The 26,062-nt window shown below is 46.6% G+C and overlaps 1 protein-coding gene and 1 long non-coding RNA gene across 24 annotated transcripts in view; one reads left to right on the top strand and one right to left on the bottom strand.

The window, feature by feature from the left end:
• Positions 1-26,062, bottom strand: part of SRCIN1 (SRC kinase signaling inhibitor 1) — a 330,260-nt gene that overhangs the window by 101,461 nt on the left and 202,737 nt on the right. For 12 of the 23 annotated variants that reach the window (XR_014557360.1, XM_083708601.1, XM_083708616.1 and 9 more), the window contains one exon: positions 10,357-10,380. The exons of 6 other annotated variants lie outside the window; for them this stretch is intronic. Coding sequence is in view for 11 of the 17 variants with exons in the window: in XM_083708601.1 (XP_083564727.1) it covers positions 10,357-10,380 (24 nt within the window). In the remaining 6 variants the exon portion in view is untranslated. Of the gene's footprint in view, positions 1-10,356; positions 10,381-14,720; positions 15,216-26,062 lie in introns of those variants that run through there. 5 more of the 23 variants (XM_083708610.1, XM_083708613.1, XM_083708595.1 and 2 more) reach the window with 3 other exon arrangements.
• LOC310829880 lies at positions 3,676-15,058 on the top strand. Its single transcript, XR_014557400.1, has 4 exons — positions 3,676-3,767; positions 4,171-4,240; positions 14,347-14,505; positions 14,961-15,058. It is a non-coding gene; the product is annotated as an uncharacterized lncRNA (long non-coding RNA).

The following is a 26,062-nucleotide window of genomic DNA, read 5'->3' as shown; positions in this document are numbered from 1 at the left end:
TGCTGTATGTAGGTTTTATTTTATTTGTTTTTTATCTTATATTTTGGAAACGTACATCCAGGTATGTTTTTTTCTTTGATTTTTTGTGGGGAGAGAGTTGAGCCCTAAGCTATAGCTTGTTTAGCGTATACATAAATCCGGCACTGGTGGGGTTGTTGTAGAGGCAGGATCTGTGTGCCTACACCCCTTACCCACTTTTGGGGCCTATCCCTCACACATCCTTTTGAAGGCCTGAAGCAGCCTTTACCTGTGACAAACACTCAACTGCCCCAAAACACATGCCTTTACACATTGAAGGGTAACAAATAAAGGCTTCGCTTTGCTCAGGATGCTGAGTGAATAAAGATGGATGTTTCCCTCTCTCACAATACTAAGAGTCAGGGTCACCCAGTTTAAAAAAAAAGGACAAAAGATTCAGGGCTAACAAAAGGAAGTGCTCCTCCACACACTGCGTTACTGAGGATTTGTTGCCATAAGAGGTAGTGGAAGCCTCTGGTAGCTTAGATGACTTCAAAAATAAAGAAAAGACCTGTTCACGGAGAAGTGGGTCTACTAATGGCTTTGAAGCAAGGCAGCTAAATGACACCCTCCATGCTCAGAATCAGAATACGCTGAGCTGAAGAGAGAGACAGCCGTTGCTGAAGGTTGATGATGGGTTTTGTGTATTATCCACACATTTCCTTTGTCCCACTGTCACCTGTGCTAAACAGGTTTTCGGGTTTTTAACAGCAAAACAAAAGCCTCCCGTTTACCGGAGGTGAGGGTCTCAGCTCAGTGACAAACATTTTTTGTCCCCAGCATCTGCCGATAAAAGCTGGGAAAGCTTCCAGGTCTGAATCTCTGTCAGTGTAGGGCATATTCCTGCACTCCTCCTCATCTCACTTTCAGACTACCTGCAACTCTTGGGTGGGGTGGCAGAAGGATGTGTCTCCTAGCTTGGAGTAACAGATGCTGGAGGCAAGCAGCAAGGCATGGCTGTCTCTGTGAGGCTCTGCTTGTGAGCATCCCAGGCCCACTATTGGAGGCAGAATGCTGGGCCAGGTAGACATTCAGCGCCTATTGGTTGTTATTATGCTCTCTCTACATTTAAGGTACAGTACTAGGGACGCGGGTGGCGCTGTGGGTAAAACCTCAGCACCTAGGGCTTGCCGATCGCATGGTCGGCAGTTCGAATCCCTGTGGCAGGGTGAGCTCCCGTCTTTCGGTCCCAGCTCCTGCCCACCTAGCAGTTCGAAAGCACCCTTAAGTGCAAGTAGATAAATAGGTACCGCTTTATAGCGGGAAGGTAAATGGCGTTTCCGTGTGCTGCGCTGGTGATGGCTCGCCAGAGCAGCTTCGTCACGCTGGCCACGTGACTTGGAAGTGTCTCCGGACAGCGCTGGCCCCCAGCCTCTTAAGTGAGATGGGCGCACAACCCTAGAGTCGGACACAACTGGCCCGTACGAGCAGGGGTACCTTTACCTTTACCTTTACTAGGTGTACATTGCTATGGGGAGGACACACACACACAGACACGGACACACACACACACACACACTCAGCCCTGCGTAGTCTATCGTGTGAAGAAGGCCTTCCGGCAGTTCCCTCACTGCGAAACATGAAGCTGCAGGGAACCAGGCCAGAGAGCCTTCTTGGCAGTGGCGCCCACCCTGTGAAACGCCCTCCCATCAGATGTCAAACAGATAAACAACGATTTGACTTTTTGAAGGAAGCTCTGTTCAGGGAATTTTTAAAAATAGTTGATGTTGTGTTGTGTTTTTAATAATTTTGTTGGTTGCAGCCCAGAGTGGCTGGGGCAACCCAGTCAGATGAGCGGCATATAAATAATAAAATTATTAGCATTGGTATTAGTATTATTACAAATATGTCTTTTGCACATCTTGCAAAACCCCTACCTGATAAGATATGAGTGAGGACTCTGCATGGACCTATTTTATGTGTAGTCTTTACACATGATGGTATCATTTCCATAAGCTATGCACAGACAAACACTTGTGGAGAAAGTGTCACATGTGAATCAGCCTTTAGAGGTTGAAGTGAGATGAGACAGGACTCTCCCACACTGGCCTTTTGCCCTGTGCTTTCTAGGCTTTAAAGCTCAGTGTCTGAGAATTTTATTTTTTGCCTCGCCACTTTCCCCAGGAAAACCCGCTCTTTAAGGTTGAATCAGAACAAATGGCAATTTGTGTTTACCCCAGATTGCCTTTTGCTCCAATTTGGTGGTAAAGAGTCAGGGTTTTCACGGGGAAGGGCAAAAAAAGACTGCTTGGGCACAGAGTTTTAAGGTGCAGGCCTGTGTTTAGAAACATGGCACTAAAGGAAATCTGAATGAGCCCACAAAGTCAGCACCCCAAACAAGACACACACACACCTCTGAAAGCTCTTGCTCACATTCTCAGGTGTACTGTAGCTGTTCAGAAGAGCAGAGAACAAATGCAGCCTGCACATGCTCAGATGCACTGTTTCGATTGGCTGTTTTAAAGTTAAGTCAAGGCGTCAAAAAGTTCCGGTAATGAAGCTTGGCTTGAATTATGCCCTGGTTGCCAGGCTTAGCAAAACACAACCTTTCATTCAACTACTCAGAGGGCAAATTCCGCAACAGCAGCAACCGCAGAAGCAACAGCAGCACAGAAGGCACAGATGTTTCTCAAAGCTGCTGGCAGGCCTGGCCTTCAGGGCGCTGGCTGCGTTTTGGCAGAGGATTACAGCACTAAGCCTGTCTGACATTTGCCTGACTTGGTAGAGCAAATATCTCTGATGCTTGCAGCACCGGTTCGGCAAACTCCCCAGCCTGCTGGAGGAACGCAAACAAAAGAGACCCACACAAGGTAAGAAGAAGCTGCTGTCTCCTCTGAGGCCTTGGCCTGCTAAGGCTTCAGAGCTGAAGCAGTTTGGTGCTTAAGGTGGAAAACCAAAAGGTATCTTCTTTCCTAGTACTCACTATGGAATGAAATCCATTGGGAACATCTCCTACGAAGCCCTAATTGAAATGAACAGCAGCCACATTTCAATAAAGAAGTGTTCCTCTGGGCATGGACAGAACACATTCCCTGAATCAAGGAGTAACAAGGTCTGGCTTCACTCAGGTTTTAGATTTGAGGTTCCACTAAATCAGAGGTGGGGAGCCTGTAACCTTCCAGATGTTGTTGGATTCCGGCTCTGATCAGCCATAGGCAGCATGATCCAGTGGTCAGGGATTATGGGAATTGTAGTCCACCAACACCTTGGGGGGGCATAGGTTCCCCATCCCTGCACTAGGGCTCAGCCTTCAACCCTGTTGTTAATATCAGGGCTAAGATGTGTAGTATAACAACAAAGAAGACAGTGCCTCTGAGGAACACACAGAGCACTTTTCACAAGCTACAGCTCACAAGTAAACTTTTTAAGATTCTGAAAATAAGTGTGAAAGCATAATGTGAGGTTTGCAGACAGAGATCTCACTGATTTCCAAAGTGGCTGTTGGTAATTCAGAAACCAACTGAAATCTGTGTGTGTGTGCGTGCGCACACACAAAAGCAAATCATCAAGAATAATGCTCTCAACTATTTTAGCATGCAAAGGAAATGGTAAGTTGTTTTTTTAAAACAAGAATTGACAATTACTAGTTCTAGTGTCCCGCATCATCTTCCCTTCTTCTGTTGCTGAGGATGCAGTTGCTAGGTTACCGAAGGACCACTGAGTACCAAGCAGGAGTGGGTGATCGATGGTAGAATTTGTAATGGGACAAAGAGACAGAAATTCATCTGACAATTGTTGCTGAGGGAGCGGTGCTGATGGGAGGGTGGACAGCTAAGATGTGATGTGTGGCAGAGCCTCAGTCAGGCAATAAGCTGGGAAAGAGAAGCACATATCTGTGGCACAGCAGGGAGGGATGGGATATATGAAACTACATGTGCTATGGCATGACAACCCAAATCAGGTCAGGCAAGATCTCTACAATGTGGAGTTAGGTGGTGATTTAAAGCATAGCATGGGCAGAATGAACAGCTTTATTTTTTAAACAAAAACCCTACACTAAAAATTGCATTTAAACACATAGGTATTTCAAATATGTTTTCTCTATTTAAAAAATGCACATTACTAAGGTTATTTCCTCTCAAAATAGGCTGTTTCTAGATGCATTTTCTCTCAAAATGCACATGTTAAAATGGATTTTATTTTTTATTCGAGAACTCTCAAATCTGGCACAAGTAAGAATTCTGTGGAACCTGAAAGCTTGCACACTCATCAAATTATACAGGTATTTTATAAGGTATTTGGCTTACATGGTATTTCCTATGCTATGTGTCATGGTATTGCCGGAGAACGCAGGGGAGGAGGAGAGACAAGCAGAGGAAGGGGGCAGGAAGTGCCAGGGCAAGAAAGGAGGGGAAGTCAGGAGGAGGGAAGGCTCTCAGATGCTGGAGCAGAGCCTCAACTCCGCACAGGAAGCTCTGGCACTGACAGCGATGCAGTGCAGTTTCCATCTGCTCAGGAAAGGAGAGGGTTAAAGCGCAGGGGGCAGAGACTAAGAATGCCTCGCCTCCTCTGCTGGAAAAGGGGCGGACGTAAGTCACTTCGGGAATCTGACTCACAAGATTCGGGCGTATAATTTGTGTGCTGCTTGTCGTCGTCGTTTAGTCGTTTAGTCGTGTCCGACTCTTCGTGACCCCATGGACCAGAGAACGCCAGGCACCTCTGTCCTCCACTGCCTCCCGCAGTTTGCTCAAACTCATGCTGGTAACCTCGAAAACACTATCCAACCATCTCGTCCTCTGCCGTCCCCTTCTCATTGTGCCCTCCATCTTTCCCAACATCAGGGTCTTCTCCAGGGAGTCTTCTCTTCTCATGAGATGGCCAAAGTACTGGAGCCTCAGCTTCACAATCTGTCCTTCCAGTGAGCACTCAGGGTTGATTTCCTTCAGTATGGAGAGGTTTGATCTTCTTGCAGTCCATGGGACTCTCAAGAGTCTCCTCCAGCACCATAATTCAAAAGCATCAATTCTTCGGTGATCAGCCTTCTTTATGGTCCAGCTCTCACTTCCATACATCACTACTGGGAAAACCATAGCTTTAACTATACGAACCTTTGTTGGCAAGGTGATGTCTCTACTTCTCAAGATGCTGTCTAGGCCTGTCATTGCCCTTCTCCCAAGAAGCAGGCGTCTTTTAATTTCGTGGCTGCTGTCACCATCTGCAGTGATCATTGAGCCCAAGAAAGTAAAATCTCTCACTACCTCCATTTCTTCCCCTTCTATTGGCCAGGAGGTGATGGGACCAGTGGCCATGATCTTCGTTTTTTTGATGTTGAGCTTCAGACCATATTTTGCGCTCTCCTCTTTCACCCTCATTAAAAGGTTCTTTAATTCCTCCTCACTTTCTGCCATCAAGGTTGTGTCATCTGCATATCTGAGGTTGTTGATATTTCTTCCGGCAATCTTGTACATATGTAAAATAAAGACTGTTTCTATGTATCTCTGAGTGAGAAGCTTTTCTTGCGGAGAGTATTCTCAAGCCATCACACTATGGGATCAGCACAGCAACTAACATAATTTCCTGAACTGCAGCAACTAACATAATTTCCTGAACTGCAGTCTTCTAAGCCCGAAGTCTGGAAGCCACACTTACACACAGGCAATGACAGAATCACAGAGTAAATTAGCTTAGGTGTCGTGAACTTCGCTCAAAGAAATCCTGGGGAGTCGAGCTATATCTCTCATACCGACAACTCGCTCACCCTCTACCAAACCCAAAGCAGTTTGATTTGGCTAAAGCAAAAAAAGGAGCATGCCAAGCACGACACAGTTCACCCCAATACTCACTCCTCTATTATCACACTGAGATCATGCAAAATTGATTTGTGTTATACTTTGGGTATGTTTTCACTGAAGCAGTAAACCTGTGTCTGAGGGGCACTACTTGAGACTGGCACATGTACTGGTCCTCAAAACACACACACCCCACCCTGTTAAGGAAGAAACTAGGCTGGAACCCTTTTCCTGAACGTATTAATTTTCTGTGTGCAGGGAATCTCTTGTCTGGAGATGGAACATTCCAAAATTTGATTCCCCCATCTGACCTGGTATAAGGCAGCTTATGGAGTTCAGATTTTGTTTTTCTACCAGAAAGGACACAATCTGGCTTTTCTGCACACAAATTCTGGAAGTACAGGTGGCAAATACTTTGTGATAATTCCCTAACACACACACACACACACACGCACACACACACACACACCCCACACACACACACACTATGGTCTACGGGGTCATCCCATGCTGGAATGTGTATATATGTGTTTCGCAGGTCTTTACTAGAGATTACCTGAAGGACCCTGGAATACCCGAAGGAGCATCTCCACCCCTATCATTCAGCCCGCAAACTGAGTAGGGCCCACTGCCCTGGCTATACTCTCTGCACTGCCCTAAAAAAGAACAACAGTTTTTAAATAACTCCTGCTACTCTGAGCTGATGGTTCTCCTCTTCGAGTCTAAGGAACTGGCCACGATTCCTATCCCTTCTTGACAAACCACCAAAAAGGAAAGATTAATTCCTAGTGTACAAAACAGGGTTGGCCTTCCCATGCAGCAACAGGACGCAGTTGCTTCAGGCAACGTATTTCAGAAGAGCTGCCATTTTTATTTATTTATTTATTGTCTTTACGTGAGGATTTTTATTTTTATTTTAAAGCTGAAAGGAAATCTAGACCACAAGATCATTTTGACTTTTTTTTGGCCTCAGGCAGGAAACCATCTAAGGCTGACACCAGCGTTGCAGGATCCCTTCTTTTCCCCTTCCGCGGCTGGGGAATCTGGGAGCAAAGCTCGCTTGGAGGCAAACCACATTTTGCATCTTAAAGTGATTTCCTGCAAGACAACTACTAAAGCAGTGAAGGCCTGAGAGCGTTTTGAATCATCCCTAAACTCTTTTGATCATTCCCTCCTACCCTACTGGGTCTTGACACCTCTCCTGGGAGATGCTGGCATTCCCTACTTCATTGTTTCCTGGACCCCCTCCTTGCCCAATCTCCTAAACCGATCTTGCTAAACCAATCTTGCTAAAGCGCCACATAACTATTATTATTTTTTTACCTTACACATAGATTGTTCCTGAAAATGTTTTTGTGGATGTATTGATTGGGACTAATTAGCTGTACGAAAGACAGAAACTGCTGAGCTGACGTGGCCGTCTGTATGACTTTGTCAGAGCCAGTTAAAACTTAGGCGTAAATTAAGGACGCGGCTGTGCCACACATTGCAACGGCGCATTTAATCTTCATCCTCTGCTGAAATGAAGCCTAAGTGGTCATGTCTGCATTTCCTCACACTGCGTTCCCCTATTGCCCGGCCATTCACCTCCGCTGCCAACATTTAAACTGCAGAATTGAAGGCGTCAAGGGATCAGACATTTTGCTTTGAAAACCCTGTAGAACACTGCATACTATATTGATGGTGGCCATATAAATTATGATTTTTTAAAACTGGTTTGAAATGTGATTGGTTGTCATGCCTTAGAATCTGGAGAATTACGGTTTTGTGGGAATGCTGAATGCTTTTTGGGGGAGGTGTATGGGGTGTTTGGAGAGGGGTGGTACCTCTGGCTGGGTACACGTCATGCTCCTTCTGGGCAGTTTGTTCACCATTGGTCCTGCTCTCAACTCTCACCTGCGGCTCCTAGGAGAGCTCAGCACGCAACAGCAGCCATACCTGGGAGCAACCTCAACTGGCCAGCTAAACCAGGTGAAGATAGACGATGGGTCCCTAACCCTAGCTGAGGTAGGGACTTCCCCTGCATGCAAAGACAGGCTCTGGCGTATTAGACCAATAGTGGGTTCAATAGTCAAGAAGGCAGCTTCTGCACATGCTGTGGAAGTGAGGAGTAGATGCGGCTAGTCCACCTGGAAAGGGAGCCCATCTGGAAGAAGGAAAACTCCAGGCCTAAACCTCTGATGCCTCGTGAGATATCTTACAGAGAAGGAGTGGAGTCCCTAAGGCGGTTGGACGGCGCCTTGGACGCCTCCTTCTGGCAACTCCTGCAGCCAAGCTGGTGCCAAACGTATTGCTCTGCTTTCCTTTGGACCACATCAGCGAGGCTGAGAGGAGGGTCTTGTCGTCTGGGCAGTGCAGGATGTGAAAAAGTGTCTCAAGATGTTGTGAGGTTCACAGAAGGATGGGGTAGAGGTGCTTAACTCATTTCTTACGAAACATTCTTTTCTGATCCTATTGCCTTGCCCAAGCTTCTTTTTCCTTTGTGTGTGTGTGTGGGGGGGGAGAAATAGCATTTGGGGGCAGAGGTGTGTGTGTGTGTCTAATATATATATGGCTGGTGGGGGAACAAGGTTAAGCTTCCCCTTCTCATCGCAGCCTCCCAAGGCTGTTTTCATTTTTTAAAAAATCTAGAGCAGTGATGCAGTAAGGTAATTTTAGATTCTGCACTTAATGGTCTTATTAGTGCAGCCTCCCACCCCCATCCCCGGATGGAAATGTGCATTGCTTCAAAATATAATAAGCCAGCCCTGCTGCTCATTCTGCAGAGTGGGGGCATGGACCTCTGTCCTAAAGTCCTGCCCTGATGGCAGCATGAAGACAAATATGCAAATACGCCGTCTCCATGGGACCTCTCTTCAACCCTTCCACTTAAGCGTGGCCACTTACAAATTGCAAAAAAAAAAGGGGGGGAGACAAAGATTTCCACAGAATTCACATGTGCCAATTTCTATTTATAGATGCAAATGTGGAGGTAAATGATAAAATTTAAATGGGGATACAATACCTCTCTCCCCAATCTTCCCCACAGAGGCATGTCTGGCACTTTCACTAGTCAGCTTTTGGTGAATGTGGAAAAACCCCAGTCTTTGCTCTGGCCTTTGACACCTAAGATATGTGTGTGTTTGGGGTGCACCCAATTCCTGTGACTGCAATTGATTTTAATTGTTTTTAATACTGAATTTTAAACTGCTGTAACCTGCTCAGGGAGAATTGTAAGGTTCTGCACTTAGACAGGAAGAATCAGATGCACAAATATAAGATGGGGTAAACCTGGCTTACTGGCAATATATGTGGAAAAGGATCTAGGGGTCTTGATGGATGACAAGCTTAACATGAATCAACAGTGTGATGCAGCAGCAAAAAAAGCTGGTGCTATTCTAGGCTGCATCAACAGAAGAATAGTGTCCAGATCAAGGGAAGTAATAGCACCAATCTAATTTGCCTTGGTCAGACCACACCTGGAATACTGTGTCCAATTCTGGGTTCCACAATTTAAGAAGGATGTTGCTGGAACGTGTGCAGAGGGCAACCAATGTGATCAAGGGTCTGGAAACCAGGCCTTATGAAGAACAGTTGAAGGAGGTGGGTATGTTTAGCCTGGAAAAGAGGAGACTGAGAGGAGAGATGATAGCCATCTTCAAATATCTTAAGGGCTGTCACACGGAAGATGGAGCAAGCTTGTTTTATCCTGCTCTAGAGGGCCCAGGACTCAAACCAATGGCTTCAAGTTACAAGAAAGGAGATTTCGACTAAACATCAGGAAGACATTTATGACAGTAAGGGCTGTTTGACAGTGGATCGGACTTGGAAGCTGGAGGTTTTTAAGCAGGGGTTGTGTGGCCATCTGCCTTTGATGCTTTAGCTGCATTGCAGGGGGTTGGACTAGATGACCCTTGTGGTCCCTTCCAACTCTACAATTCTACGATTCTAGGCTCAGGTGGTGATTATTGAGGGGCTACTCAAAGGCGCCAGCTGGCCTCCCTTCTTATGGTTCTTCAGCTTTAAACTGGACTTGGACTGGATAATCCTTCAAACAGAGGAATCCTTCCAGCAAAATTGGGGCCTCTGTAATATAGGACCCAGGGGCACCCTACTCTGGATATTGGGAGGGTTTTTTCCTGGGTGGCAGGAGGCAAAGGAAAACACTGAAATGGAGAACAGGCTACATTTTCACACCAAGAGAGAGAGAGAGAAAGAGAGAGAACAGCCCCTGTATATTTTGGCTCTTAGCTTAGGTGCTAGGAACCTACTCTTTTTTAAAAAAGGGTGCGAAGATTATGTCTAATCTAGAAGGGCAACGTTCCCCCTTTTCTCACTTGTGGACATCCATGCACCCCGTTTAAAATTCCAGTTCACACTTCCAGATGCTGCAGAAACTTCCTGGAGCCCCCCTCCTCCATGCTTGAGGAGGCTAATGTGAAAAAAAGCTCATAGAAACAGGAGATCTGGTGCAAGGAAGAGAGGGCAAAAGCCGCAGAGACCTCCCCAATCCCCTCCCCGAACCTGTGCACACCGTACAGAAAAAAATACAGAGAAAAGGGTGGGAAAGCGCATGCAATTTTCCTTTAAACGAAAGCGTTGGGTGTGGGTAAAAATTGGAAGTACTGACCTTAAAGCTCCAGTAGTTTGGTTGCTAACAAACAAACAAAAAAAGGAAAAGAAAAAAAACAAAACAAAAAAACAGAACAAAAAAAACCATTAAGATTTCTGTTTTAAGAAAACAGTTGACTTTAAACTGCGTGAGGAGTTGCTGTTTTTAAGTTGGTTTGTTTAAAGTCCCCTCCCAATGGTGTTTTTTATATAAATAAAAGAAAAGAAAAAGAAACAAAACCAAAAAAGCAATGGATTTGCTAAAATGGATAGGTAAATTAGGTTGGGTGTTCTGGAGGAAGGCTTTCAAACAGGTAGGGATGCAGTGGTACCAAAGTGAGACTTCACTGCAAGTGGATTCCTCCGCCCTTTACACACACACACACACGTCAAGGATCTTTTAAAGGAAGGTTGGGGGCAATATTCATACCAATAAAAAAAGTGCTTCATCTTTTTAAAGAAAGAAAGAAAGAAAGAAAGAAGCAAATATTATGAAAATTAGGAAACATGATACAGAAGCAGTTGCTCATTCTGCATAATTTGATTCCACTGCCCAAAAAGTTAAGACTCTTCAAAGAAGGTCTGCACCAGGTGCACACAGACTATTCCAATGTTCTGGGCTGTGTCCGTCATGGTCATAAAGTCATCTCCCTGTAGCAAGACAGGGTCAGCCCCTGCCCCGTAAGAACACAGCCTAAGCAGATTTAAGAGTGAAATCAACAAAATGTATGCTGAGTACGTGTCACTTTTGGTTCTATACATATGTTCAACCCAGCTAATAGCATAAGATCCTGTCCCACCACCTAATGCAGGGTTGGGAACCTCAGACCCGGGTGGGCAAGACCTCTTTCCCTGGCCCCTGGAACTCTCCCAGGCCACACACCCTCTCCCCAGGCCATGCCTGCTTTGCACTCTCTGGGCTGGCTCAGTTCACACCAACAGCTGTCACACGAGCTCTCACGCAATAAATCAGGGAGGAAGGTATTATAAAGCTACGGTGGCGACAACAAATCCAACCAACATCAAGCACCTTGGGCATCCCATAATTCAGTTGGTTAGAGTGTGGTGCTGGTAACGCCAAGGTTGCAGGTTGACCCCCCCCCCTCCATGGGATAGCTGCATATTCCTGTGTGGCTTGACTACATGATCCTCAGCATCCCTTCCAACTCTACAATTCTATAATTACAATGGGAGAAATCCCCCACGTGCTCAGCACACTCCCCACAGAAAACAATGGGGCTTCAAAGTGCTTCGCTTTGCCCGGATGGTGACCAAATCTCATGGGCCTGGGTGGGAAAGGAGCTCTCCTGCTGATTGCCAGTGGCATCGCAGACACAACAGGCACCTGTGACATTTGTGCAACCTCATTCAACACAGCAATCACAGCGGACGAACCCTCTGGGTAAAGAACAGCATTTTCCCCAATACTGCACATGCACAGAGCACTGTGAAAATGCCACATTGGTCTATGAGAAACACAACCAGAGAGTGGGGGAGAGAAAGATATCAGAATTATGCTCTGCAACAATAGACTGGGGCAACTCTGGAAACGGAGGTACCTAACGATTTCATTCTCTTTACAAGTCAAACTGTGGGCAAGCATTCTAACATGCCTTGGCTAAAATTTGGTAGGGTCTTCAGAAGCACAATAGAATTGATTTGCGAGCTGGATCATACCCAAGTGCCACTAACAGCTTGCCCCTAGCTTAGTGCATGAACTGAAGCAAATCTTTTCCTTCCTATCTGGTCGCCAATTGTGCAAGTACGTGGCACTTGCAGAGTTCCATAAGTTCTCTGCCCCAAAGGAGCTTACAGTCCAAAATAAAAGGGAAAACAAAAAAGGGTGCTGAGGAATGTGAGAATCAAGTGAGCAAACGAGAACATGCTGTTGTCTGCACGGCGCACGTGTGTCTCAGAATGTGCCTCTATAGCTGCAAGGTGAGCTATTTACCATTTGTTCTGATTTGCTTACAGAGAGCAAAGAGAGATTCTACCTTTCCCATCGTTATTAACACAATAAGTCTGGTCTTCTGGGGAAGTGGGCTTCTTGTCCAAGACTTCCCAATCAAGTGTCATTGCTGAATGTGAATTTGTTAGTTATGAGATTGGATCCCACTTGAAAATAGTAATAGCCTGGAAGCCCTAGAACAAAAGTGATGGTTTTGCCTTATTGTGGCTTTGTGCTAGAAGCCAAGAACCAGGGCAGAAATGTCCCCAAGTGCTCGGAGTTTGTAGGACTTGGAAGCCTGCACAGATTTCTGCCTTAGACCGAGCTTTGCAAATGATGGTTTCTGATTGATTGTCACATATGTAAAAGAGAGAGAGGAAGTGGTGGTGGTAGGGTGGTAGGAAGGTAGCAAGAGCCTCTGGTGGCCTCTCCTGCAAAAACAGGTTGATTCAACAAAGATTCAAAACCTTTCTGGTTGATAAATGGCAACTGGCCCAAATAAAGAGTTCATCCCACATGTTGTATGTGGTTCTAGGACCATAACAGCAGACTTTGACGTCTCCTAGAGAATATCAGATTTACTGTGTGATCCTATGGTTATCCACTCAGAAGTAAGTCATCCTAGTATGTATGGGTAAGATTGCAGGGGAATTCTACACCAGGCAAAGGAAAAGGCCAGCCCTGCACATCACCAAACCCCTCCTAAACTATGGAGCGATCTATTCAGAAGGGAAAAAATCATGTTGTACAACAATGACTGAAGACGGCACCCTTTCAAAGCACAGGTGGATTGCTGCTTGTTTGTATATCCATGAAAAAAGACTCTCCTGCATGTAGAACTGACCAAGGTTCAACAAATTGAGTTACTGGGGCACTAGAAGGGCATATGCTTCTAGGCTATTTTAAGACATATATTGTCAAATGGCAGTTTGCTTACATCTCTTGTGTTCGTATTCTTTGGCTTATGCTGTATGGAGCTGTCAATGGAGCGTATTTCCTTGCAGGCAGGTATGTCACTGGGAAAGATAGTGATTTGTTTGCACCCTGGACATGACAGCACTCTATTTGCACTCTATGCACTGAATTACTGAAGGTGGGAGCATTCTTGCATGTGTGGGGGAAATCATGGACTCGCCCACATTGACAACAGCCAAACTAAGGGTAAGTCCATACAGCATTCCTGACTTGAAGCAAAATATGGGCTGAGGAGAGGCAGTTCTGCTTTGGCATTGGTGAGGACTGGGTGACTGAACCCTGGTTTAAGAATATTTGGCTAGGCTTAACATGCTTGTTTTTTGCCTCTTGGCAAAAATGTTGATCTCTGCAGTGGAACTCAGCTATCCCCCCACAGCTATCCAGTGCATACCCTTCAGTGCAGCTATTGGCATGGGAAATCAATTGCATTGCAGCAGAAGAGGGTGGTGATGACATCAGCAGAATATTTTTCTTTTTCAAAGAGAAAGCAGGAAGGAGAGGCACAATTAATATCACTCTGTTTGGATGGGAGAATCAAAGGGAGATAAGGGCATGTGAGTGGATTTGAAATGACAGCCTTATTAGCACCGATAAAAGCAAGGCAAACGGTGTGGAAAGGACGATATGAAGAATGACAAAGGCTGAGGAGTGGATTGCAACATGGAATAAAGTACAGCCACATGATTAAAGAACCACAGGCCAGCTAAGGTTGGCTTTTGGGCAGACTGAGCCAGAGCTATGGCCCAAAATCTGTCTCCGGTGCAACGACTTAAGGTCATGTATCACTGAAAGCTAAGAGAGAGAGAGAGAGAGAGAGAGAGAGAGAGAGAGAGAGGGAGAGATTTTGAGCGCGTGCTAAATGCCATTCTTAAAAAGTGGGGATCTGCAACAAAATGTTGCTTCCGATCAGGGTTCCAGAACTCCATCCTTCCTCTCCAACTTTCTATTCCAGCCCTAGTCAGTCAGAATTCATGGCCACTGAGAATGCTCAGTCCTCATTGAACAAGTTATTTCCCCACCCCATCCCTTCCCTCTTTGGAGGGTTTTTGTTGTTGATGGTCTAAATGCTCTTTTGCACCCCTGCAGATTTGGGGGCTGTACCAAGTCTGCTGAAACTTCCCTCTTATGCATGAATGGTTTGGTTCTGGCTATCTTAAGGACCCACACTCTGCTAATAAGTTGGCTTAAATTAGTGCATGTAAAATAGAAGCTGTCATGCTGGGAAAGAGGAAAGGCACATTCAGGGTAAGAGCATCTTGTTGTCTCCAATGGTGACCAGCCAGACACTCCACAGAAACCCATTAGTGAGCAAGATGGTGCTGGATATCCCTGTGTTGTTTTGGCCTCGAAGGTTTGGGAAGTAAGTAGACCCCCCACCTCAGAATAAAGGAGAAGCCATTCCCTCTGTGGGGGCTCCAGATCACCTGCCAAAACAGCTACTGGCCAAAATTTTGGCTTACCTTTTTGTAAGCACGGGAACGCTGTCCAGAAAACCACTTGCAAAGGCCATGTTAAGGCTCCAGCAGATTTCCTGCACATGTCCTTACACTTTGATCTGACAGTTCTCCATTTAGAAAACCAGACATGCAAAGCCTGGAGTGGATCAGCTTGGATATTAACCCCCTTGCCCTACACACTTGCTCTAGAAAGGAGAGTTTGAGGACCCTCGACATTTCAAAAAGGTGTTTTCTTCTTTGCAGAGAGCCTGGAGGTCACTCCCCACTCCTGCCACAGAATCCGACAGCATGCGTGCAGATGGTTTGGAATCCTTGCTTTGCTCATCAGTGCTGCGCTGTAAGTTTCTCGGGTATCCACAATCCGCTCTCAAATTCTGGAGGGGAATCTGCATCTCAGAAAATGGCATCCCGGTTCAGTGGGAACCTGATGTGACAGCAGGTGCAGTTCCCTGATAAGGCAGAGCAGTCAGGTTTCTTGCTCTGAGGCTTCCCACCCTAACAGTTCCCTGCTCCGTTCTCCCTGGTTTCCATTCAGCAACAGAGAGAGCCATGGGAACTGTGACCAGGAAGTGGCAAAGCTGATCAAATTTCAAGCACAGCCATGACAACAAAGACCCAACAGAAAGAGGCTGAATGCAAAATTTCAAGGAGGCCGGCCATTCCTAGCTGTGCCTTTTAAGGGCGCACATTTCAGTGAATTAAATACTGATCACCCATTAAAATGCAGTGCTCCCTACTTGAACTAATAATAATAGGGTTTGTTTGTTTGTTATTAAGTACTTCCCATCCATTATTTCAACAATCCCCATAACAACCCTATGATATGGGTCAGATAATTATCAGCAGCTGCAGCGTAACCCCGTAACAAAATTGGGAGACTGAGAACAGATGCCCATGGCTACTTAGTGAGGTCACAGCTGAGAGGTGAGATCTGAACCATAGACAAGGAAGGAAACGGGATTGTGTTTAGCTCCCATTAAGAATTGTTTCCACATCCATTCACCCCCAAAACCAGACTCTTAGTCACTATGAGACACCAGCACTCAAAATCAATTGTATGTAAAAATTGGACACTATCAGCACATCCCAGCTACGGTAATTCCTCACTCTTAAAAAGGTAAAGGTACCCCTGCCCATACGGGCCAGTCGTGTCTGACTCTAGGGTTGTGCGCCCATCTCACTTAAGAGGCCAGGGGCCAGCGCTGTCCAGAGACATTTTCGGGTCACGTGGCCAGCGTGACAAGCTGCATCTGGCGAGCCAGCACAGCACACGAAACACCGTTTACCTTCCCGTTAGTAAGCGGTCCCTATTTATCTACTTGTACCTGGGGGTGCTTTTGAACTGCTAGGTTGGCAGGTGCTGGGACCGAGCAACGGGAGCACACCCCGCCGCGGGGATTCGAACCGCCGATCTTTCGATCGGCAAGTCCTAGGCGCTGAGGTTTTACCCACAGCGCCTCCCGCGTCCCAATTCCTCTTACAATCAGCTTAAACCCAACTATCATGAATTACACTCAAAACAGAACATTATCCTATGTTATTTTTTTAATTAGTTAGGTGTTGTTGCTTTTTTTAAAAAAATACATATATCCTGCACTTTAGGAAAAACAAAAATACTCCCAGTGTGGCTTACAAATCACTGCAACCCAGGCAACCCCTGCCTTCAACCTTACAAGATGTGACACAACTCAAAAGGAAAATGAAGTGGTAGGGAGGAGGAAAGAAGTAAACTCAGGTAAAAGTTCTTAATCCATTGATTCTCAGGTCAGAATTAGGCATATCATGTCCCTTTTGCTTTAAAAATCATACTCCCACCCTTGCTTTTATATGTGACTGAGACAGAGCCGGGTTTAAACGAAGCAGGTCAGCTGCTGTAATGCCTCATATGCAACTCTGAATTCACAGAATGAAAGGAAATATTCCATGGAAGTACCGTATTACCATTGTCTGGTCAGCACAGCACAAACAGAGCCTTCTGTGAATGAATAGCTTGGCTCTGACCATAAAGGCTGCCTTCTGGCCTCTCCCTTGTCACCCCAATGAAGTCAACTTAGAATTCCAGAAGAGTTTCTTTCCCTCTCATTGGTCACCTCCAGCAGCTCCCTACCACAGCTCATTTGCTTAGATCCTCCTCTTGAGGCAGGGGTAACGAACCGGTGACCCTCCTGCAGATTGTTAAACTACAGAACCTGCTTCCACAAGACGTAGCAATGACAAAACAGCTTGGATGCCTTTGAAAGAGGATTAGACAAATTTGTGGAGGACGAGGCTCTATCAAGAGCTACTAGCCAAGTTGGAGATGTTCTTGGAATACCAGTTGCTGTGAGTCTGCCTTGAATATCCTATCATTCAGCTTCATTAGGTGACCCCTGAGGTGGACTTTGGGCTTTCAAATTTTGGCAGCGCCCTGTGCGATGCCAAACTTTGATGCCCCCTCACCTCTCGCTACATTGTTGTTGCAGGGCCCCCCTACGGCGCCCTCTCGGCTCAGTGCCCAGAGCCGGTGAACCAGTTGCACTCCCCTAAATCTGCTTCTGACCCAGGGGTGCCAACTTGAATAAAATTTTGGGGAGGCCCGTGTAAGCCCCGCCCCACATAATCAATCACATGACATGGCACACACCCACCATTTGATTGGCAATGCCCAGCAACATTGAGGGGGCCTCAAATATTTTAGGGGGGGCAAAGAGACCTTGGCCCCTAGGAGTTGACTCCTATGCTCTGACCACTGGTTTTAAATATTGTGAGAGAGGGAGAAACCTCAGTCATTCTCCCCTTAGACTAAACACTGTAGCTTTTCTTCACAGGAGAAATGATCCAGGTGGCACTTTGGCTGCACTTTCCTTATGCCCTTTTCAACTCTAAAGGTAAAGAGGCCCCTCACCATTAGGTCCAGTCACGACCGACTCTGGGGTTGCGGCGCTCATCTCGCTTTATTGGCCGAGGGAGCCGGCGTACAGCTTCCAGGTCATGTGGCCAGCATGGCTAAGCCGTTTCTGGAGAACCAGAGCAGCGCACGGAAACACCGTTTACCTTCCCGCCGGAGCGGTTCCTATTTATCTACTTGCACTTTGGTGTGCTTTCGAACTGCTAGCTTGGCAGGAGCAGGGACCGAGCAACGGGAGCTCACCCCGTCACGGGGATTCGAACCACCGACCTTCTGATCGGCAAGTTCTAGGCTCTGTGGTTTAACCCGCAGCGCCACCCGCATCCCCTTTTCAACTCTACAGTAGTCTTTTTGAGATGCAGCACCTTCTAAACTAAAACTGTATAAGGCATTCCAAGTGTAGCTGCCACACAGATTTGAAGAATCAAAATTGATACAGGAAAATGGGAAGCACAACAGTTAACATCCTATTCTCACGCCCAGGACTAGGACCAGCTGAAAACTCTATGTCATTTTATGCTGTATTTGCTCAGTTCGCCTGTCCTCTTCAGATTTAAAAGCCAAGACTGTGTTTGTTCTTTTTTGGTTAACAGGATGACATCATGGAGCTATTTAGCCAATCGGGCTTAACTATATACAGACATCACTGAGGGCAAGTGAAGCCTATTCAGAGTGGAAGCAATTCTTCCTGAGTCAGTCACATGGGCAGCCCCAGCCAACAGAAAGTCACCAAAGGAACAGGATGATGTCATGATGCTGCAAAATGATCACGGGGAGGGGGGAGGGTGGGAGATCACTCAGAGGTGGGTGCTTTTAACTTTAACGCTGCCCAAAATTGTTGATGAGAACAATACTGTTCAAATTGTTCATAAGAATAATACTGAAATCTACCTTACAGGGATCTTTTAAGGATTCACTGAGGTGACATATTCCGTCACTTTGTAAACTAAAGCACTATATAAATGCATTATTACTGCAGCTGTTACTACTACTGTTACTACTACTACTGCTACTACTAGAGGAAACAAAGAAAACAGAAGGATCCAGCCACAAACACATTATCTAGAAAGCCCAAACCCGGGAATTAATTTCATCTCCCAAATATTTGCCTGTTCAGTTCTGGGGAGATGAAGCTTTGATGGAATCAGATGCTATGAAGCAGGTACCGCTCCATCGCATAGCCAGCTTGTGTTTACAGGGTGCCACAAGGGGACAAGGCATTCGCCAACCTGCAGCCATCAACACAGATGTCCCCCTTTTCTCCCCACCCACTTCCCTCCAGCCACACGCAGATCTACATCAATTGTTTTCAGGGAGCTGGGAAGTAGCAGCTCTGGATCATTTGTTGAAGGCAAAAACATCCTTGCGCTGCCTTTTTGTACACAGCAGCCGTGATCAAGTGCACCCTGCACCCGGGGCCACTAAAGAGCCTCTAAGCTGCTTCTCTCCCTCCCTCCCTCCCTCTCTCTTTTGAAGGAGCCCCTTCCAAAGCTTGCTTCCTCATTCCTTTCAACAAATATTCCCAGCCTCGTCTGGTTTGCTCATCTGCTACCACCTGCCTCTTCCCCACTTCTCATTTCATAGAATCACAGAATCGTAGAATTGGAAGGGACCACAACGGTCATCTAGTCCAACCCGCAGCAATGCAGGAATCTTTCACCCAACATGGGGCTCAAACCCTGGGATTAAGAGTCTCATGCTCTATTAGCTGAGCTGGTACGTATATCCTATTAAAACCTAGTTCCCTTTTTGCAGGACTCCAGCCTTCTCTCCACCTAGAATATACTGCAATCCCTCTGGGGCAGAGAATGAGATCACACAAATTTGATGCTCTACATGGGGGTGCTATATGGGTGTTGTTTATTCGTTTGGCTTTTGCATTATGCACATATGCAATTTATTTATTTTTATTTGTATTTATGTTGCACCTTTCCTCAAGGTGGCATATGTGATTCTCCCCCTCCCCATTTTATCCTCACAACAACCCTGTGGTGTAGGTTAGGCTGAGAGGGAGCAAACGGCTCTAGGTCACACCAGGGAGCTTCATGACTGAGTGGGGATTTGAACCCTGGCCTGCCAGCACACTAACCATTACACCACACTGCCTCTCACCATCTCTTATGCACCATACTTGCATCAGTATGCTCTAGGACTCAGGGTGAGTTACAACCTAAATACGACACATATTGAGAGTAATTGATGTCATAATTGATGTCATAATAAAAATCAAATGAAGGTCAACTTCTCACTGAGGAATCAAAGCTCCAATATTACTTATCCAACTTAAAACATTTTCATCCCAGTCTTATCAATAATAAGCCCTCAAGATCACAATCTAAAGGACCTGGCACAAAAGGAAAGAGGATTGGGGAGGAAGAGGAATTAGAAAATCCCCAGACACTACTTCTTAATTACAAGACTTGGCAGAATAGAAACCCTAAAGGACACGAGGAGCCAAACATCATCACTGTTCTTTCAGTGGAGTTGCTTGTTTAAGCCAGCAGGGGGAGACATATATAATTGAATGCCCATCCACACACACAAATGCTCTTCCTGTAGAAAGCTGGCATGACAGGGAGATGTGTCCTAGCCTGCTCCCATCCCTGACCGACTGGTTTTCCATCTGCACAAATCTACAGGAACATTAAATCAGATCTGTCTACACATGCAACAGAGTGAAGTAACTGTATCCTGAGATGGTACACTGGACTTAACCACTTCAAGATGGCGGTAGAGGAGGAAGAAGAATATTTATTCAATTTTGGTGCTATTCTTCCTCTCAAAGGAGTCCAGAGATGCCATTTTTGAATGCCACTTTAAGTAAAACAGAACAAAACCCCAAACCTTCATGCTAGCAATGTCAGGGGGAGATGTTCCTTCCTAGTTCACCCCTTACAGTGCTACATTTCTACTTGCAGGGAGTACTAAAAATTGGAAGAAAGAACAAATAAAAATGGCATTCAAAAGAAGAATCTCCCATGTGCAGTCTGTTGCATGTGAGCCCCAAGATACAGTCTGAAGTGATATTTTTCAATCTCTGTGAGAACTAAGCCTAAGGCAGCCTGCTGACCCTGATTCGCTAGATGACTGCAGCCACCATGCTGCCCAACTGTTTGAGCTGCCCAACTGTTGCACAAATGAAAAATGCGGTGGAAAGAGCATTAAAAACGTTATCACCTTGCAGTAACATTCAGGTAGATCACAGCATAACGCCCAAGTGCAAAATTGGAAATTGCAAATACTGTATTAATGAAGGGTGTGTGAGTCAAAGCTTTTATCGCTGATGCATGTGGTGATGGTGGTAGGCATGGAAATGGGAGAAGCAAAAATAGATTTTCTGAGGTTTTAGGGAGTCATGCAAAAATATTTCCTTTCTCTCAAAGATATTTAGGAATGGGTTGCAGAAGATGCCCAAGGCAGGCACATATCACAGCTCTCTGGTCTGACCCATGGGATCCTGTGAAGCAGCCCAGAGAAAGGAATGAGAAGGGAAGTCTTAACCTAAGAAAAGGCTTGGCATGGAGGTGCTCACCTTACCACCTTAGAGCACAGTGAAGTTGGTCCCCATCCCTGTGCATTTCAGAGCTCTTTCTCCATTAGCGATTCGCATGAGCACAGCTTCATTAGAGTCAGATTCGTTTCTGCTTGTATCACACTAGAGGAGGAGTGGACAAGGCAGGGATGTCTTTACCCTATGAAAAGGTGTTCACACCTTGGCTAGAGACAAAATAGGAATGGCTTAAGGTCTCCAGTCCGTGTGAAGCTAGTTTGAGAAACGAGACATCTATCAAAGTGCAGGGTACATATGCATTTTGGATGACGTCTTGCAAACGCGGATTAAAAACCCAGCACTGCAAATGCAATGAGTGCACAGCAAACAGGAGTGTGAACACAGCCCAAGACTCTGCCCCATTCTCAGTGTTATGGCTCCGTCTTGACTGTGTGAAATAAAATGAGGAGTGCTTTTGAGCATGTGCAAGTACATTTCTTCCACTGAAAATGTAGAGAAACCACACATCTGGAGGAAGAGTTTCCTGTTGAGTAGATCCACAAAGGTAGGTCTGATACCTCTAAGAACTTATTTCTTGCTACTTTAGCTTTTCCAGTATGCTGGGAGAAGGGGGCAACACAAGACTAGGGACTAATCTTAATTAACATGATGCCCTTTTGTCATTATCCCTAGTATAGTGGTCAGAATGCCAGCCTGAAACTAAGGAGAAGTGGGTTCCAATCCTCCCTCAGCTTTGAAAACCACTGGGTGACCTTGGGCCAGTTACTGAGTCCCATCCTGTCCTGACCTACCTCACAGGGTTGTTGTGAGGATGAAATGATGTAACACCCATGTGCATCACCTCTGAGGATGGGGAAGGGGTACAAACAGTGCTTCCCCCCCTTAAAAATGTTTAGGGGTACTCTCATTTTCCTACTCATATTGAAATACGCCCCCCCAATGAGGCCAAACCTAGATTCACAAAATGTTTAGGGGTATGTGTACTCCTGCATCCGCGCCCCCCCCCCCCCGAAAAAACCACTGGGTACAAATGTAACCAAGCAATCATTATCCTTGCCCCAAACAACGCTGCCCTTTTCTCCAAAGCCATAATAATAGATAAGACAGGCTTCAAGGTGCTGCAAGCCTCTGTCAGTTTCCCCTGGGTTGCGGGGGGGGGGGAGGGGAGAGGGCCACGCATACGAAACACACCCACCTCACTCACACTAACTGCCCACCAAAATTCAAGCTGACCCTCAGAGTCTTGAAACTGATGTGGCTTAGCAACAACACAGAATCACACAAGCCTCTTCCCCCTCCCCCCCAAAAAACATACAGTTAAAATATGCTCAACAATGCTCAATATGTAATGGTCACATCCAAGCAGCCACTGGGAGAACGAGGTGTGTGTGTGTGTGTGTGTGTGTGTGTGTGTGTGTGCGGCGTGTGCGCACCCTATAGGGTAACCATCTGTCCCTTACATTAGTGTTCCTTATTGCCCCTCATTGCCCCCCCCCAAGCCATCTGCAGCCCCACAGGACACAGGGCGACAGTGACGTCCTTCTAATTTAGACTCTGCTTTTCCCTCCCTCCCTTTCAGATATCGGATGGCGGGGTGTCACTGACCAGTTCTTCTGTTGCACAGTTTGGTGCAGTGATTGAATGACAGGGAAAATTGGGGAGGAGAAGGTGTGGAAAGAACAAACCTCTCTTCTCAGTTTTATTTTTTAAAAGGTTCCGACACACACACACCCCTCAAAAGCATCTGCGGAAGTCAGAGGGGTTGGGGAAGGGGCAGCAGCAGCAGCAGCTCTGTGCACTTTCTCTTCCCTCCATAATTTGAGCACTGGTGGAAAGATGCAAGAGCTGAGCTGCCGATTCCTACCACCGTTCCATCCCTCCCCAAGCACCACTGCCATTTCTTGCCATCGCCTTCCTTCACCTGTCCTCCTCCTCCTCCTCCCTGCTTCGACTTTGCTTCCGCCCGTCTCCTTACCTGCCACAGGTTAGATCCCGCTGGGCCACCTTAAACAGCCTCCTGCTCCTGCCATACCTAGCAGCAGCCCACTGCACACAATGGGAGGCTGCAGTGTCTATAAATTCATCCGTCAGCTGCTCGCTTTTTGCCTTCTTTCCCCGCGCTCCCTTTACCGCTGCTGGTGGAGACGGTTCTCTCTCGTTCTTGGGTTATGCAGAGGTGGTGATGGAGAGGGGGAAGAGATGCCAGGTTTCTTTTGCGTGGGGAGGGAGGGGGGAATCACCCGTCCTCGGAGGGGAGAGTAATGCAGGTGCAGCTCTCCCCCCCCCCCCAGGCTCCATCACACGCCTGCCATCCTAGCCCCCCAAGCCTGACCTTAGCAATGCAACGGGAGCTTCCTCTAGCTTCCCTTAAAAGGACACTGTCGCCGTGGCAACCAGGACTCCACCTGTCTTTTGGAGGCTGTGCATGATGCCCGGCTGGAGCGCTAGGGGGAGGGGGAAGAGGACGAGGGCTCGGTCTGGTCTCAGGTTTTGGGGGCTGGCACCACCAGATTCTGAGCTCTGACCCCTCCTCCCCGCCCCACAGCCCTCCACACGTCCTGATCTGGACTATGCGGGGGTCATATGAGCATTGGAAGCAGGTTTATAGCAAGCCGAGCCCATTTGCCAACCCATCAACTCTTTGATTGGCAACAGCTCGGGGTCTTTTTTAACTAGATTGAATGTAGGGGTGAGGAACCTCTGGCCTTGCAGGTGCTGTCGGACTCCAGATCCCATCCACCCCAGCCACTGTGGTCATGATCTGGGATGATGGGAGTTGCAGTCCAGCAGCGTCTCAAGGGCCACACAGATCCCTGGCATATGCTCCGTCGCTGCGGTCCCTTTGCAAGCAAGACTTCAAAGCTCAAACACCTGTCTGCACAAGGAGAGCATCCAGGGATGGCGAGGGATTTCACTCTCGCCTTTGGATGAAGCAGGTGGGGGGATACCGGCCCTCTATATGATGCTGAGCCACAACTACAATCATCCAGCAAGCACAGCCAATGGCCAGGGGTGATGGGAGTTTGCTTGTTTTCTGCATTTACATCCCACCTTTGCCTCCATGGAACTCTAGGTGGCTTACATGACTCTTCCCCCTCTTCATTTAATCCCCAAAACAATCCTTAGACTGAAAGTGGGTGACTGATGCAACGTCACCCAGTGAGCTTTGTGGCTGAGCCGGAATTAGAACCCGGGTCTCCCAGGTCCTAGCCGGATGCTCTAACCACTACACCACACTGGCTCTCAGCAACCTGCAGAGGGCCAAAAGCTTTCCCAGGCTTGCTTTAGGGAGGCAAAAATAAGACAAGGCTTTTCTGCTGGCGATGCTCACTTGTGACCACATAACTACTAAAAATTAAAGTGGGGGAAGGGACTCCAAGAATGGATTGTAAGGTTTATTATTATCCAGTGATTTGGAAGGTTTTGTTGTTACTTATTATTTATATAGCACTGACAGGGTAGATGGGGCTCATCAACCTGGGAAGGGAGCCCATCTAGGAGAAGGAAAACTCTGATCCTAAACCTCTGCTGCCTTGTGGGATACCTTCAGGAGAACAAAAGGCTAAGGAGTAAACCCTACACAAATCTGGAGTGGGGTCCCTAAGGTGCTTGGGTGATGCCTTGTACGCCTCCTTCTAGCAACTACTGGAGCCAAGCTGGTACCAAATGTATTGCTCTGCTTTCTTTTGGACCACATCAGTAAGGCGGGGTGGGGGTGGGCTTGTCATCTGGGCAACCTAAAACCTCCATACAAACTGCCCAGGCTTGCACACCAGGGAGGTCACTTCAGTGTTGCTAACACAGAAGTTTGACTACACCCCCCGGAGGTGCACTCCATTGTCTCTTGAGACAGACAGATGCCAACAACTCTCAGTTTTCATGGTGTTTTAATGAGCAACATAACAAACAAAACAAACAAAAGGACACAGCCTTGCCCCAAGAAGCTAGATTTGGGGAGTGAGCAGTGGAAGACAGAGCAGCAAGGGATGGATCAGAATAAATGAGCAATGTGCATGAGGGCTTCCTTACCACTGAGGATGAATATTAAAAGGTTAGGTATGCCAGGGGGAGGCAAGATCTAGTGGTAACATCCTGGATGATTTACAGTAAATCAGCCCAGTTTTCTGATGATCAGTTGTTTAACAACACAATCTATTAAAGAGACTTCCTAAATTAGGCTGCTGAAATGAACGAAGCTTAGAAGGAAAACTAGGAGTGGATTTTTGTCCAATAAGATTGTCGGCTTCTGGTACTGGAAGGATATCCCTTGGCTAAGCTGGTCCATGCTTCAAGGTTCCCCATTTCTTAACTGTAAACCTTCAGGAGTAAGCATGATGCCGAGAAGAGGAAAATGAAATCAGGTAAGCAGCATTAAGCCATAGTTTGCTTGCTGCAGGTTTAAAAGTTGAAACCACAGTTTGCGTTCTAATCTGCAGCTAGTGCAAACCACAGTTTAGCATGAGAAGTGTAATGAGCCACTACGTTCAGTCGTTTACCTTATGCACATCTTGAGAGTCCAGGGATAACACCCACACACAACCTGAACCATCCTAAGGCAAAATTCACTAATAACTAACCAACATCCACAGGGCCCAGGCTTTAGGAGATCAACCTCACAAACAAGATCGCCAGACATAATACCGAAGTGCGGCACCACAAGCCAACTTCAAACTGTGCTACTAACAAAGCAGCTGCATCTTTGGCTTGCATGTGGTCAAAACGACTACTCTGTTTGGAGAAGGGCCAGGCCCCAGTGACAGAACATCTGTTTTGCCTGCAGAAGGTCCCAGATTCAACCCCTGGAATCTCCAGATGAGGCTGGCAAAAATTCCCTTCTGAAACCCTGGAGAGCCATTGCCAGTCAATGTAGAGTCTGAGCATTGATCTATCTAGCTCAGCATTTTGGTGCATGTAGCTCAGTACTTTCTACACACTCTTGGCATTGCC

This window comes from Podarcis gaigeae, assembly GCF_964106915.1.
Source record: "Podarcis gaigeae genome assembly, chromosome: 13".
NCBI lineage: Eukaryota > Metazoa > Chordata > Lepidosauria > Squamata > Lacertidae > Podarcis > Podarcis gaigeae.
The sequence above is the reverse complement of the archived record's forward strand: the minus strand, read 5'-3'. Positions and strand labels throughout refer to the sequence as shown.